The sequence below is a fragment of the Sciurus carolinensis genome, chromosome 17 (assembly GCF_902686445.1).
Source record: "Sciurus carolinensis chromosome 17, mSciCar1.2, whole genome shotgun sequence".
Classification (NCBI taxonomy): domain Eukaryota; kingdom Metazoa; phylum Chordata; class Mammalia; order Rodentia; family Sciuridae; genus Sciurus; species Sciurus carolinensis.
The window spans coordinates 32,081,249-32,097,511 of record NC_062229.1 but is presented as its reverse complement, the minus strand read 5'-3'; the positions used below and the strand labels follow the sequence as shown (position 1 = coordinate 32,097,511).

Genomic DNA, 16,263 nt, shown 5'->3' with positions numbered 1-16,263 from the left:
CAATAAACTGTTTATCAAAATAACAAAGCATATTCCCATATGACAAGCAAATAATTTTTGAGATCAACAGCTCAAATTTTCCATGTAATAAAATTGTAATTAGTCACCCAAGCCTCAAAGCTACTTCCCATTTAATAATTATCACTTATTAAAATATGAAAGTAGAAGGAACCTAAAAGTCAGACCCAAGCAAATGTTATTCTATAAAATCAATCTTACTATTTTGTGATAATTTTCTGAAATCAAAGGACCTTTTATAGAAAAAGAAAAGTCAGGTTAAGAGATGAAAATATTCAAGATTTTAGAAATGATTTACTTGTAGCAATAATTTGAGAGAAAGTGTCTTTTTTTCCAATGAAAGAACTTTGCCAATATTTCTACTTTTTTAAAAAGGCAAAGGAATATATGAAAATTATCTGATTGTTTATATAATCACTGATACTGAAGAAAGCTCGCACATAAAAGCTTTGCTGTTATGATGTGTAAACAACTTAAAATACCAACCCTGTGACTGCCAAGACTTCGAAGGGACAATGTATCCTCAACTCCCTGATAAAAATAAAAATAAACATAGTACAAATTTGTGAGTGACTACATTAAATTAATGAGGAAAAGCATCAGGGACAAGTTTAAGGGTTATTACAAACCAGATAAGAACGGTGATGACTGGACCGGTGGGAATACCTGGCCCTTTCGGAATCTTCCTGAGAAAGGAGAAAGTACATGGAAGGTTATTCACTGAACAGACAGATATTTATCAGGAAAATGGAGCAAAAATCAGTCAGTTAACAGTACAACATCATCTTAGTGCAGGCAGATTTGGAAAACTTCACTTCAAAAGTTGAGTTTGTGGCAGTTGCATGCTTTGGTTGGAAAGCAGAAATGACATTGGCAATTTTTTCTTTTATAATATGTATGTACATCTAACCACATGTAAGATATTAGCTACACATGACCAGGAGAGCTCGGTACACCAAGATAAAAACATACAGCTATACTTAACAAACAGACTTGGAAAAGCAGGTGTTTAGCCAGGTGTAATGGTGCACACTGTAATCCCTAAGGAGGCTAAGACAGAAGGATGATAAGTTTGAAGCCAGCCTTGGGAACTTAGTAAGACTGTCCCAAGTATAAAAATGGGCTGGGGATATAGCTCAGTGGTAGAGGATTCAATCCTCAATACCAAAAAATAAAAACAAAACAAAAAAAGTGAGAGAAAAAAAATCTACTTATACTTAGAAGAAATTACACAAATATTTTAGAGTAGGTTATCTTGAGGCATGCCTTAAATGGTCTATAAAGATTGACTTTGGCCAAACATTAGTTCACTAAATTAATAATTCTAAATTTTTCCACATTCAGTTATTAGCAATGGAGCATTAAAGTCTGACACATGAAATTAAACAGCTAGTCCCAAGAACATAGTCCCCTGAAACCAGAAGGAATTTCTAATATTTCCTAATTTCAAAGTTGAAAGTATTAATGTAATTTACACTAACTGAAAATCTACACAAAATGTCTAAGTGGGCTTACTTCTGTCAATATCAACACTATCTTTTCCAAAAACAATTGATGCCACAATACCCATTGGCAATCCAGTACGATCATTACATAAGTAGAATACATAGGGGTATATCTGACCATTCATTTCAAAACAGAAACAGTAATTCAACCAAAATATAACAGTATAATGTCTCATTTTGGTCATGATCTTTGATTATAATTCCAAAAATATGCTGGTTGACATCTGCTATGTACATTGCCACATTTGATCAAATTTGTTCTAAAGTGTGTTCATAAACACCATTATGATTCAATGTTTCAATTTCCAATTGGTTGTTCTGATCTTTATATTTACATTTTCTGTTATGCAGCAGACACATACCATCTGCAAGGAACCAAGCATATTTTCATTCTCTTTATCCAGATACACCACAAAAGTCTGGGGGACATATGAATTAGCCTGGCAGGGTATACAGCTTGAATAGTAACCAATTCCAGGCTGGTTAACTTGGGTAGTTTAACCAACCTGGAGGCAAGTTTATTCTACATGAACCTCTCAATGTGACTTGGGGTATCAGAGTAACACTCAAGGTTTAATTTCCAATCTTCATTTTAAATTTATTTTTACTTATTTATTTTGATTCATTGTACACAAATGGGGTACAACTTTTGTTTCACTGGTTGTACATGAAGTAGAGTCGCACCACTTGTGTAATCATACATGTTCACAGGGTCCGATCTTCACTTTTTGTTAGCCTTTCTTTTCACTGTACCAACCACATAGGAGTACTTACAAAAAATATCTAAAAAGTATATTCCATCAAAGATGCAGCAAAAAAAGATGAATTTACATTTATTTTCAATTATTATAATTCTAAATTAATTGAAATACCTTATGAAATTCAGATATACCCCTATATTTAAACATCTTTTTTGGCTCGCAAAGCATCTTGTGGCCTCGCAAGCACAAGACCCTAGGTTCAATCCCTAGCAGCACAAAAAAAAAAAAAACAGCTTTTCATTTAGCTCCATTGTTGAAAGCCCTGCCTAAAGAGTAAAATGTAACTCCCAAACAGGTCCAACAATGTGAACAGAGAATACAGTTTATTCCCATAGTTATAAACTATACCTTAAATAAGCACTATCTAATAGCCCTTTCTGTGAGAATGAAAGTGTTCTTTATGTATGCTCTCTATATGATAGCTAACAGCCAAGTCTACTGAGTACTTGAAACTAAATTTTACGTTGTATTTACTTTTCGTCAATTTAAAGAGAAGTTTAATAACCTACACATAACTAGTGCCTACCATACTGAAGAAAACTTTTCTAAGCCTAATTAAAAAAACAAATGTTCAGGTAAAATAGTAAGCAAACTCAAAGAAATTTTTATTACACCAAAAACATTCAAAATACCTATTCAACAACCCAAAGGTCTACCAGGTATCTACCAAGAGTCTGCCAACTAGCACTCCTTGTATCTTGAAAACTTTTTTGCATGGTGGCAAACAGAAGGGAAACAGAAAGAAACTCTTTTATAAAAGACTCTGGTAATGACTCTAGAATTATTTTTAAGAGCTCAAAGGGTCCTTAGAGACCATCTAGTCTGATCCCTTCATTTTACAGGAAAGAAAGTTATAGCACAGAAGGATTAAGTAAGAATCTGCAAGGTCATAAAGCTGGGACAGACATACAGATCCTTGGGCTCACCAGACCACCATAAAGATATCATCCTACAGCAGCTAATTCTTCATTAATTACACAGCAGGGGTGGGGGAAGAAATGGTAGGGATTCTGGTTTTTACTCAAGATTCCTCCTTCTCAGGAAGAACAAAAAGCTTCATCTCCCATGTATTTCTAGAGTAGTATTTATATTGCCAATGGCTTTTCTTGAATTAACAGCACCTGTGGCCAAATTAAAAAAAAAATTATAGCAAACTGTGTTTTTAGGAACCAATCACAAGGCACAGTTTCCCTTTCTTGCAGACAAGGAAAGCAACACACATTGTCATTATTCCAGGAGTCCTCCTTAGGACTAAAGAAATCTGATAGATGTCCTAAAAGATGGAAGTGCATTTGTTCCAAATGTTCTGGTAAATAATGTTTTAATAAATTTAAATTCAAATAACGAAAATAAAACATATTCTGTTTTTAAAAGTTCATTTGAAGTGAGGATGAAATGGTTTCATTAAATGAAAACCACAGGTGAATACACCGATATCTTCTCTGTCAACAAATAATATTTACTAAGTTGGTGCTGGAGTCACTCCTTCTGTTTCAAATTAGACAATATTAGAAATTGCACCTACTCCCCCACACATACACCAGCGTGCTGATTATAAAGACACCTGATTTAAACTCAGAATGATTAGGTTCACGGAAAGTTGGCTAAACTAAGGTTAACTGGAGGCCCAGGAAAACAGAGACTCTTCTCTTCCTGGTTCGAACTATTGACAGCGGTGGACCTCTCTTGTACCTTTGAATTCCTGCTCTGCCAAGTACTAGGCAAGTTATGTACTTTACCAGTCCTTTATCTTCTCATCTATAAAATGGAGATGTTGTTACCTGTCTTAAAATGTGAAATGAACCTAGATAAAAAGCACTAATACAGCACAGGAACACAGTGATTTCTCAAGGTAGCTTCACTGCTGAGCCCCAAATCCTTGTTTGTGTTCCCTATTCAAGTCCCAACAAACCAGTCTCACACAAAAAAGTATTAAAATTAGGGGAGATTTTCATGGTCCTTGAAAATATGAATTAAATATTAGACTTTGAATATATGCTTTTCTCTTTTTGTTTAATTTTTTTTTGGTATGCCCTATGATATTAAAATCTTTAGCAATTTAATTTTGGAATTATAATACAAAATTTAAACAACAAATAAAGCTAATATTTCCTTGGAAAATTTGCAATTAAGTGATTTGTTTTATTCACACGAAGCATTCTCAATGCATCAACAATAATACTAACCCATTTATATGCAGAAGACACATTAAATAAATTAATTAGGCTAGCTTTAGTATTGAGCAGAAACAAACTCCACTCCAAAATAACGAACACATTCATAAGGAATCATGCAATTTAAAGTTATCAAGCATCTGTTTTCTTTATTTTATAAAACAATATCTCAATGAGAATTATAAGTTTTAAGTTCAAAAGTCATTACCATCATAAATATTTTAATTCTGGTTACACCTTAAAATACTGCTATAGGAGAGATTTGCTTATGGAAGTTGCTTGTTTATCAGCAATTAGACAGTGGTTTTTAACCCTTTAGGAGTCACAGACTTTTCTCTGATGATAAAAATACCTGTAAGCACTTCCCATAAAAATACATATACTTCTGGTCTGGTGGTATTCAGTAGAAAGAGTACTTGCTTAACACACACACTCGAGGCCCTGAGTTCAATCCCCAGCACTGTCCCCTCCAAAAAAAAAGAAAAAGGGGGAAAAAAAAAAAAAACCCATACTTTCTATGTCTACACATACTTCCAAAAGTCTGCATGAGATTTTAAGGCTTTATATTCTACCTCCCAAATCTAGTCACATACCAAGTTCAGAACTCTTACAAAAAGAGTCAGAGAACTAATGAACTTTGAAAAACATTCAAATTTAGGAGTGATTCACAATAACTTTCTACTGGTTTACGAATTCCTTTTAGAGTTTACTAAATTGGAAGTTGTGATAGAGGACTTGGAAAGGAACTGAGAGTTGAGCTAAAAAGAGTAGTTTTCAGAAAATATGGAAGAATGACTTGGGTTATCTCTTAATGAAGACCCAGGGGACCCAGATTTTTTAAAGAGGATTGGGGGAAGGAGGAATATGAAAGAGAAAAGGACAAATCCATGAAAAGAAAACAAGCATTCATTTACTGAATCTTTCTTGTTCAGGGGCATTCATGAAACGAAAGTGAAGCTGCTGATCACAACAGAAAATGGTTGGATTCCAAGTACACATTTGGTCCACTTCAGATACAGCAGATATTTTCTGACCTTTAGGTTCACACAGGCCAAACACTTCTACTTTGCAAACCATTAGTCAATGTTTTACTTCAAAACTGTATTATGTCAGCAACTTATCACAACATGCAGGACAGGCAATTCTGGCCTACCAGCCACTTGTGAATCTGTCCCCATTTCTGGTCAAAGGAATGGTGAGAGTGCTACAAATGCAAAAGTTTCATAAGCTAAACAGTTTCCAAAATACTGCATTCTCCAAAAAATTCTTATTCATATATATTTGCCCTAAAGAACAATGATAGGCAACTCAAAGTTACATATTCAAATATATTAAAGTACAACGTTAAATGTTCAATAATAGAAAGGTGAGTGGTTCTCTGAAGTTTAGAAGATCATAAATAGAACTTATATTTAATAACTGTCTCCTGTATATTATTTAGTAAAATCCTCTGAATATAAAAGACAATGCACTGGGCTTGTGGCTCAGAGGTAGAGTGCTTGCCTCGCATGCATGAGGCACTGGGTTTGATCCTCAGCACCATATAAATAAATAAAATAAAGGTATTGAAAAAAAAAAAGAATGCATTGTAACAGTTCCTTTTCAGTCAAAGTTTGTATTCAATATTTGAAACTATATATAAGGTTAAAAAAATTAGCAACATCAACTATTTTTGTTTTTGAACTGTGATACTACATAGAATACATGAATTTCTTTTTAACTCACTAGCAGAAAATCCACCATTAACATTAAAAAGTGTTTAATATTTCCCCACAGGTGTTTTCCCCTTTTACTAATACCACATCAAAAATATTTTTATGGGGATTTTTAGGGCCAAGACAACGTCAGAAGGAAAGCATAAAGAGTATTTCACTTCAGTCAGTTCAATTTCCATAAGCCTTTTTCTGCTTTTCTTTCTGATGACAAAAGCATATTGAAAATTGGTAAACTACAAAAAAAAAGGTATGTAAAATCAATCATAACTCTAACAGTAAAACCGAAGTACTGACAGTAATCAATATTCTTTCTAGGAGGTTTTGATCTTATAGATAGGTATTAGTTTTTGTAACACAAAATTGGGTCCTATCAGTTTTATAGTTTCACTTGGGTTTTTTTTTTTTTCATTTGATTACATGAATATTTTTAATGATTATTAAAAATGCTTCAAAATTACAAGATTGAATGATTTGCTACTGTTTCATTATATAGATATCACAATTCAAATACTAGGACATTTAGGGGTATACTAAATAATTTTCTCATCTCTACACCTACTTTAGCTAATATAAGTAGAGCACTTACACTGTAAGAACTTCTTACAATGTATACATAAAGAGCAAAATCATTTATTATTACTTAAAACAAATATTGCATTTAATTGATTAACACAGACTGGCCTATTAAAACACATATAGCAGGTTAAACTTTTTTTAAAAGGAATCAGATTCATAACAGAATTAAACTAGCCAAGTATTGATTTGGGGGAGGAATGAGCATGAAATTGGGGTTTTGTATCCCGAAATTACCTCTTTTTGTTGTCGTTCCAGTTCTCTCATGCGTATATCTCTTGCTTCTGCCCGGGCAGCACGTTTTGCTGCCAGCCTTGCCTCTGCCTGAAAAGTAATGTAAAACTCAGCTTTACAAAACAAAAACAAAAAAAAAATTGTACACCACATTTGAGGACATGAAGCAAATGGGACTTTACTTTCTAAAGGAGGGTAAGGAGATAAGGTATCACCTATCAGCAAATCTGACTGACTTCTTCAGTCAACTTCTATACATCTGTTTCTCTTTCTAGTTCCAAAGTCTCTCCTCAAAGCTAGGTTATTAACTTTAATGGCCTACTGTGCTTACACATTTAACGCATCTCAAACAGTTCATTATATCTCTCTCCAAAATGATCTTTTTCCAGCATTTCTTTCCCCCTCAATTCAATCACACAAAACTAGAAATTTCAGAACCAACTATTTCATTTTGGATATTGTCAATATTTGGTCTCCAAATGATACCAATTCTCTGTCACTGAATAGCTCTCAAACCCTACTTTTTTTCAGGTTCTCTACATACATTCTTCTCTTTTTCCAGCCTTGCCTTTTCTTAAATTGAGATATAATTTGTATATTATCAAATTCACCATTTAAACAGGACCTACCAGCACCTTTCTGTAATCCCAGCTGTTCAAGAGACTAGGCAGGAGGATAACAAATTCAAGAGCAAGACTCTATCTCAGACAAAAATAAAAAGGGGTGGGGGACTGGAGATGTAGCTTGGTGGTAGAGCACTTGCCTAGCATATGCAAGACCCTGGGTTCAGTCCCCAGTACCACAAAAAAATAAATAAATAGAATTCACTATTTAAAAGTATACATTCAGTGGTTTTTAATATATTCAGAAGGATGTACAATCATCACTACTATCTTAACTCAAGGATATTATCATCACTCCAAAAAGAAACCCTGTATTCATTAGTAGTCACTTCCCATCACAGCTTACCTTCAGCTCCTTGCAACCACCAAACTATTATCCAATTAGTCTACTTTCTGAATTTGCCCATTCTGAACATTTCATATAAATGGAATTACACAACAGAAACACATCTATCTTGCCTGGACTTACTCCAACTGCTTCCAAATCCATCTTCCTACCTCCAGAATCTGCTCTATGATGCATTTAACATACTTATGATCATGTCACTCAGCTGTGTAAAATCCCCCACTTGCTCCCCACTATTAATAGTTAAAGCAAAAACTCCAAAGAACACTGCAAAGAGAAGAGAAAAAAGGAGAAAAGAGGCAAATACAGAAATAAGGCTCTACTGTGGCTTTATTATATTACATTAAAATTGTAAGCTTCCATCATCCTACAACTTCCACACTTCAATGTCTGTTAAATAAACAAATAAATTTCAGGCCATAGGTCAGAGTCACAGTTAGGAAATGAGATAAGGAAATAACTGGATGTATCCCATGAAACCTTAAAATCTTCTCTCTGGTTTCTATCTTACAGGTTTCTTCTGTCCTTGGCCACATCCTGCCTCTGATTCAGATTATCCCCTCTGATAACTACAGTAGTTGCTTCTTCCGATTTTATTATATTTGTGCCCAGGTCTCAAAATAAGACTCAGACAATGTTTAAAAGGATCTACTATGTATAAGCAATTATGTGAGGGGTTAAAATACAAAGTAGGATATGACATTTCTGCCCTAAAGCAGCTCACAATCAAAGTTAAGGAAGAAAACACAAGGCTTATGGGGAACAAAGCATGCAGGAGGGAGAAATTAGTTTTACCTAGCAAGGTCATAGAAGGCTTCTAAGGAGAGAAGACAGTTAACTTCTATTTAACTCTGCAATTTTGTCCATTTTTCACTCTGCTTAACTGGCCTTTTAATAGCAAAACCCACACAAAATACTATCTACAGACCCTTATGTGATAACCACTAACCTATACATGGCAATTAGTAGTCTCACATAAACTTTACATTGGTTTCTATCTTATAAACACCCACATTTTGCTTCAAGTTATTCTTCTTTATCGCTCTGGACTATGAGTAGACAACATTCTTCCTACAGTTTGTATTTTGTAGAAAAAGACTTAGAAGCTAAGTTATACATCAACTGATAACAAAAAATATTTTTCAACTACACAGTAACAAAACTTGCAAATCTTTTCTAACGTATAGCCATGGCAATAAGCAGGAATTTTCATGTCCATGTGCATCAGTATTGTACCTATAGCCTCTTTTAGAAATTCAATTCAAAAATGCCTATTCCATCCTTCTAGGATCTATCAACAATTCTTCACAATGACACTAAAATGAGACTTCCTAACAAAACCTTAATTACAGATCATTGGAATCTATTCTTTAGTACTTCTTCCACAACAAAAGGGAACAGAAAAAACTTAGGCTCCAAAGACAAACCCTCTTTCCTGGCTTCCTTAGTCAACTTTATCTAAAACTCAGGTATTACCTCCCTTGGAGATGGTACTGAAGAAAGGCCACTAAGCTTCATGCTTTAAAAGAGGTAAACAGAATTTATAAAACTCCTTTATCTGCTTCTCTCTACCCATTGTTACCACATAATAAGTAGAGCAAGGAATCAAGGCTGATTCCTACCTACTAGACAAAACATTGTACTCTATAACTGACACATTTTTAATAGAAAATTTCGAGTACATAAAGTATACTTCTAGGAAGTATACTAGCATTTTTACCTCAGAATACAATGGCATGAAAGAACTGCTTTGGATTCATTTTACCATGTACCTCACACACAAAAAACAAATGCAACACAACTTTAAGTTAAAAGCTAAGTTAAAAAACTAAACACAGAAGGGTCATTTGGTTCAATAATTCTACTTATGGATATATATATATATATAAAAGAATTACAAGCAGAGACTCAAAGATATTTGCACAAGGTTCACAGCAGCATTATTCACCACAACCAAAAGGTAGAAACAATTTAAATGTTCATCAGTGGAAAAATAGACAAAATTATGTTTTATATATACAATGGAACGTTATTTGGCCTTTTAAAGGGAAGTTCTGATACATTCTAATATGGATGAATCTTGAAAACATGATAAAAGAATTAAGCCAGACACAAAAGGCCAAATATTGTATAAATTCACTTTAATGAGGTACCAAAAGTAATCAAATTCATAGAGATGAAAAGGGATGGTGGTTGCCAAGGGCTGAGGAGAAATGGGAATGGGGAGTTATTAGTTACTGGGTACAGAGTTTCAGTACTGAAAGATGCTTTGGAAAACAATTTCGTACTTCCTCAGAAAGTTAAGAGTTGTCATTCGACCCCCATATCCACCTCTAGACATGTACTTATGAGAAATGAGAATATATATATACACAAAATGTTCACAGCAGCCTTATTCACAAAAGTCAAAAAGTAGAAATAACCCTAATTTCTATCAACTGATTGGATAAACAAAATGTGAGATATCCATCCATACAATGGATGAAACATTGATGCAGGCTACAACATGGATGTTGCTAAGTGAAAGAAGTCAGACTAAAAGGCCACATGTTGCATGATTCTATTTATTTGAAATGTCCAGAACAGGCAAATACATTTAGACAGAAAGTATATTACTGGTTGCCAGTGGGGAAAGGAGGAGAAAGGGAATGACTGCTAACTAAGGAGGAGTTCTTTTGGGGTTCATGAAACATTCTACAATTAGATAAGGTGATGACTGTATATCTTATGAATATACTAAAAAGCATGGAATATTCTAAAATGGTGACTTTGTTAGTATCTGAATTATATCTCAAATTAAACTTTCCTTAATAGATGAGACTGAGTATATCCAATAAATACTAAAATCTATAAAAACTAAGCTATATAAATACTGAAATAAATAAAACTCCAATAAAAAACTTAAGTATACTCCAATATAAAAATTAAGTATATAAATAGGAGAAAGGAGACCTCAGGATCTATCAAGTTTGGAAAATGCTGGGTTAAGTTTGTTATTATTTCTTTGTTTTTTAATCAGAATCCTTAATAATATACATTATGAATCCCAAATAAGATGGTAGAATATATAGCATTTCTGAGACTAGACCATATTATTGAATAAATCCTAAATAATTCTTTAAGCATCATGCTCCACAAACAGTCTGAGTCAGTGATTAAGCTTATAGCAATATATCAGTATCAAATTCAAACTGTACTAAAATCTGTTCAGGGTACATTTGTCTTTGTTCTTTATAAAATCAACCAATATTAACAGAATAATCTCATAATCAAAACCTCAAACTTTCCAGATAATAAGGAAGATGGGACCTAACTTAATATAACTACCATTTTAGAGCAACTATTGGCAAGGCTAGATGCTTATTTTCTTTTTTCTTTTAATACACAAAATAATCTTTGTTATTGTTGTTTTTTTTGGATTTTTTTTTTTTTTATTGTTGTTCTAGGGAATGAACTCAATTCCTGGTGTATGACAGACAAATGCTTTACCACTGTTACATCCCCAACCAAAATAATCCCTTGAGGTACAGCAAGGAAAAGTAACTTATCCAGTTTTACCTGGCCAGCAAATATTGGAGCTGAGATCCATATCCTAAGAATTTTACTCCAGATCACACTCTTAATCATGCTGCCACTCCTGTATCTGTACACTCCAAGTTTGAGAACATACCCTTAGACAAATTGTAACAGTTTGCTTTGGGTGAGTTATCCTAGGATTTTCAACTTAGCACAGATCCTCTCTTTTCCATGAAAGTATACTACTCTATTATTTCTTTGACCACACCTTTACTCCAAATGTAGATACTGTCCTTTTGCTGTACAGTCTTTCATCTTTTCAGTCTGCAGCTTCAACGATCAGCCAATGAGAATGACTTAAATCTTATATCACAAACTCTGACTTCTCTACCAAAATCAAACCTTGTATTTCTAACCTCTAATGGATCTTGTCAGCAACACAAACTTAGATTGAATGGAAACAACTTCATCTTTCCCCTGTGAAAAGGCTTTGCCTCTACTTTCCATATTCCAGAAATGGAACTTTTGTCACCCCTGTCAAACCCAGGGTTCTCAGGATCTCCTACCTCCTCATCTAGTCTTCCTTTATAATATCCCTTGAATCCATCCTTTAATTTACATTCCAATAGTCTCCCCCATCTTCCCACTTTCATCAGGAGTACTTAAAGTTTCCCAATTCTTGTTTCTTTTTTGGGACCAGGGATTGAACCCAGGGGTACTTACCCACTGAACCACATCCCCCCACCTCTTTTTTTTCATTTTTTATTTTGAGACAGGGTCTTTCTTGCTAAGTTGCTTAGGGCCTTAATAAATTGCTGAGGCTGGCTTTGAACTTTTGCAATTCTCCTGCCTCAGCCTCCCAAGTGCTGGGATTACAGGCATGTACCACCACGTCCCGCTCAAGTTTTCTCATTTCAGTTTTTCCATGTGAGTTCTCCTCCCTTCCTTGCTATTTCACACTACATGCTGTTGAATTAATCTACCTGAAACACCCAGAAAAAGCAAGGTAAAATATCTCAATGCAAAATATCATAAGCCATAATTTATAGTGCACAATATCCAAAAACATTCTTAAGCTTTCTGAATTCTGAATTTAGATTTTGTAGCTGCTTCAGTTAAATAAACACAGGGGAACAGGTTAAAATAAACATGCCCGTGGCTCCTAGTGGCATTCCAAATCAAAGGCTCATCTGAGGATAATTAATTCTATTATAAGGTTTCCCTACCTCATCCAGTAGTTCTACAAGTAAGGAGAAACATATCCAATCTGCTGAGTATTGCTCACTATTTTTTTTGGATATAATCTGTAAATTAGATTTCATTTGGGGCTACCATTCAGGAGGAAAAAGATATATATGTTTATCTTTTAAAAACTACTTATAAACATACTCAATACTATAAGCTGAGTATTGTCCATCAAGTAAATACACTTAATGTATCACATCTCATGAACCACAAATATATAAGCATATTTTTTCAAGAATATGTACTCTTAAGTACATAATGAACCACACAGGCTTTTAGAAACAAAATAAACACTGTGTCACAACAAAAATGTGTAGCCTATTTTCAAGTAAATAGGAAGAATATTTCCAAGAAATATAAAGGTCATCATTATCGGTGGGAAAAATTCTAAAAAAACCTCATCAGTCCAGTACTTTTCTCTTTGCATTCATTGTTCTAGCCCTAATGCTTTTAGGATTTCCTCTCCTGTGTCAATGCTTTTTCATGACAAAAGGAATCTTGAGGCATAAAGGAGGCATTCTATCCACACCTTCCCAAGCTTCCAACAGACCTCCCAATCTTGGTACACTTCCTTTGGACTTTCTCTGTCATTCCACTAGACAAGCTGTCCTGCCCCCTGTCATTTCAGGTCAACGATGCCCAACGACCACACACTCTCAAACACATCTTCTCTATGCCATGATGTGAGCTTCATCTTTCTGCTTAGTCTTTACTTTCTCCTTCTATTGGTTCCTTCTCCTCAAAGGTAGGTTCAAAGTCTATGCTATCTTTAAAAAGCAGAACACTACAAAAAAATCCCAGCATAGTTCAATTCTACCTTGTGTTCTATTTACAGCCAAGTTTTCTCACACCTCCCTCCTCACTTCTCACCCTCTTCAAATGACAGCATGGCATCTGCCCAAATCACTTAACTGAAACTGTTCAAGGAAAGTTCACAAATGACCTCTAACTACCAAACCCAGTGGAATTTTTTAAACTCTTATCTCATTTGTCCTTTCTGGACTTCCAATGCCATTAATCACTCATTGCTCCTTAAAATTCTAATCTCCTGAAATTCTGCACTGGTTTTCCCCTTTACTCTCTGATCACTCTTCCCCAGAAAACTTCATGGGCACATTCTTCTCTGTTAGATCCTTAAGTTTGCAATATAACCAAAGCTTCCAGACTTGATCTGCTCTTTTCATTTCAGGTTCTCTTCTGGGGGATAGTCATAGTCTGCAAATCTTTGTACCCAAGACAGACCTTTCTTGCACAATTCTGATCTAACTGGCTATCAAAAACTAGAGTTGGGCTGGGGAGATAGCTCAGTAGGTAGAGTGCTTGCCTTACAAGCACAAGGCCCTGGGTTTGATCCCCAGCATCGCAAAAAAAAAAAAAAAAAAAAAAAAAAATAGAGTCGTCCCTCCACCCACTAGAACCTTGGACTCAACAGATTCCCTAAGATTTTAATTTAAAATCTTTCCTTCAAACTTCCATTTCCTTTTTATATTGCCCATTAGCCAAAATATGAGATAATAATCATTATGAGACTTCTTCCCTTTTTATTCTCCCTCCATATTCACTTAGTCTCACCTACCTCGCCGCATTAAGTTCCCATCTCTTGATTATTTCTTCTATCCCAACTTTCCATTCCCACTGTCTCTGCCTTAATTCACACTCTCGTCACCTCTCACCAAGATCAGTACAGCAGCTTTCTGTTTTCTTGCCTCTCGGCAAGGTGGATAAGGTAATTATACTATAATTCAAATCTGGTAAGGTATGTACCCTTTAAGTGGTTCCCACAGCATTCAAAATCAAATGTGAACTCCTCTGCACAACTCCTAATTGGTCCCTGCTTCCTCCCCAGCATCACCTCCTCCCATTCCCCAACTTCTCTCTAGCAGCATGAGAAGCTACTATTCTGGCAGTCAGCCACAGTATTCACACTCATTCAAACAGAGCACTTATAAAACAATATACAAAAATCCATAAAACAATACTGTTTATGCAGATAAATGTTAGAACTTTAAAAACAAGGACAGGATAGATACTATCTGATTTTATTACATTGGTTCCCCATGAAGGGGAGAAAGGGATAAGCCTAGAAAACAAAACAAAGGGTCTTAAACTTAGTTTGTAATTTCTTCTTTCCCCTTTTTCCCTTCCTATTTGTTTTTTTAAAGAAAATATCTGAAATAATTATGACAAAATAACATTTGTTCATGTTGGGTGCTGAACTCAGGAAAATTTATATTATCAAAACCTTTCTGTGTTGAAAAAGAATAGTACACTGAACCACTCATTCAAATGCCTTTAGAAAAAGAGAATCCTCCAGCTTAAAAATTTCTGTATTACTGCAATCATGTAACAGTTTTAAAAGGCAAATTTAAAATTCATAATTTAACAGAAATGTACTGAACTGAGCCAACAGAATCTGGAATTGTCAGTCTGCACTTCTATCTATAACATAAAACCTGTGGAATTGGCTAGAGTAAAAGAGGTAGGTATAATCTGGGCTTTTACAGACTGTTTTAACTTCAAGGAATATTAACTATAGAATTTTAGAAAGTGAAACATTCAAAGAAAATGACTAACTCAGGTAACTAAGACTCAGATTTTGCTGTGTTTAATTTGTTTATTCTTCCATGACACTCATGCCAAAAGAACACTGAAAGACAAATTAAGAGACATAATATTTATTGTGTTGCCATGGTTACCAAATTAACAAAAAGTATTACTCCATTTCCTAGCAACTTTCTTTCAGTACAAAATCTTAGATACAATTTTTCGTAATTAGATCTTGCAATGTATTCTACCACTTTTTAAAAGCTTTTGGTAATTCACAAATATTTAAATTTTTCTGAACATGAACATCAAAATGTATTAGATAAAAACCTAAGAATTTTAACTCATCTATTTTGGTCTCAAACAAATATATCTTCCTTCTATTCAGAGGCCTTTTGACACTGAAAATATTCTTTTGGAATGATAGAGGAAATCTGAGGTTAACAACTTTATTACTGAGGTATGAATACAAGCTAAAAGAGCAGGAAAAGTGAAACTTTCTATGTGCAATGACATATCTAACCAAAATGAATACTGGTTCTAGTAAAGATACTTCTGAAGTGGAAAAAAGGTGTAGTCAATACCGCTTTCACATTTAGGTTAATGGTATTGTACTATCTGATTTTTTTTCCCTCCAAATCCCTGTAAGTCACAGAATATGGCAAAGATGTTGACATTGAAATTTTCAGTCTGAGACAAAATTAAATTTTAGAGTACAAAAATTCTCCTTTCATTCTGAATAGAGAAACAAATCAAGGGACAGTGAGATACTAAGACTAAAACTGGCCATCACAGAAAAGCTGACCAAGGCCACACTGCATATGGGGGTAAGAGAAAGGACAAGGGAGTGCTGCACCAACTTACTGTCCTTAACTTTAGTTCAGGTGGGTAAATGGGAAAAACATGGAGGAAGGTCTGCACTCAACAGAAATTGGCTGAATTCATACACTACTACTACTTGAAGGAATTCTAAATGACTAAAACCACAACAACTTAGATTTTCTCTTTT

The 16,263-nt window shown here is 34.4% G+C and overlaps 1 protein-coding gene across 17 annotated transcripts in view; it reads right to left on the bottom strand.

Moving 5' to 3' along the window:
- The window catches only part of Lrrfip2 (LRR binding FLII interacting protein 2), an 87,484-nt gene that overhangs the window by 53,028 nt on the left and 18,193 nt on the right, over positions 1-16,263 (bottom strand). For 10 of the 17 annotated variants that reach the window (XM_047531102.1, XM_047531100.1, XM_047531099.1 and 7 more), the window contains exons 4-7: positions 6,984-7,070; positions 5,612-5,662; positions 648-704; positions 505-549 (exon numbers count right to left, since the gene is read on the bottom strand). In XM_047531102.1, the coding sequence (XP_047387058.1) occupies positions 505-549; positions 648-704; positions 5,612-5,662; positions 6,984-7,070 (240 nt within the window). The remainder of the gene's footprint in view (positions 1-504; positions 550-647; positions 705-5,611; positions 5,663-6,983; positions 7,071-16,263) is intronic. The other 7 variants (XM_047531109.1, XM_047531108.1, XM_047531107.1 and 4 more) reach the window with 2 other exon arrangements.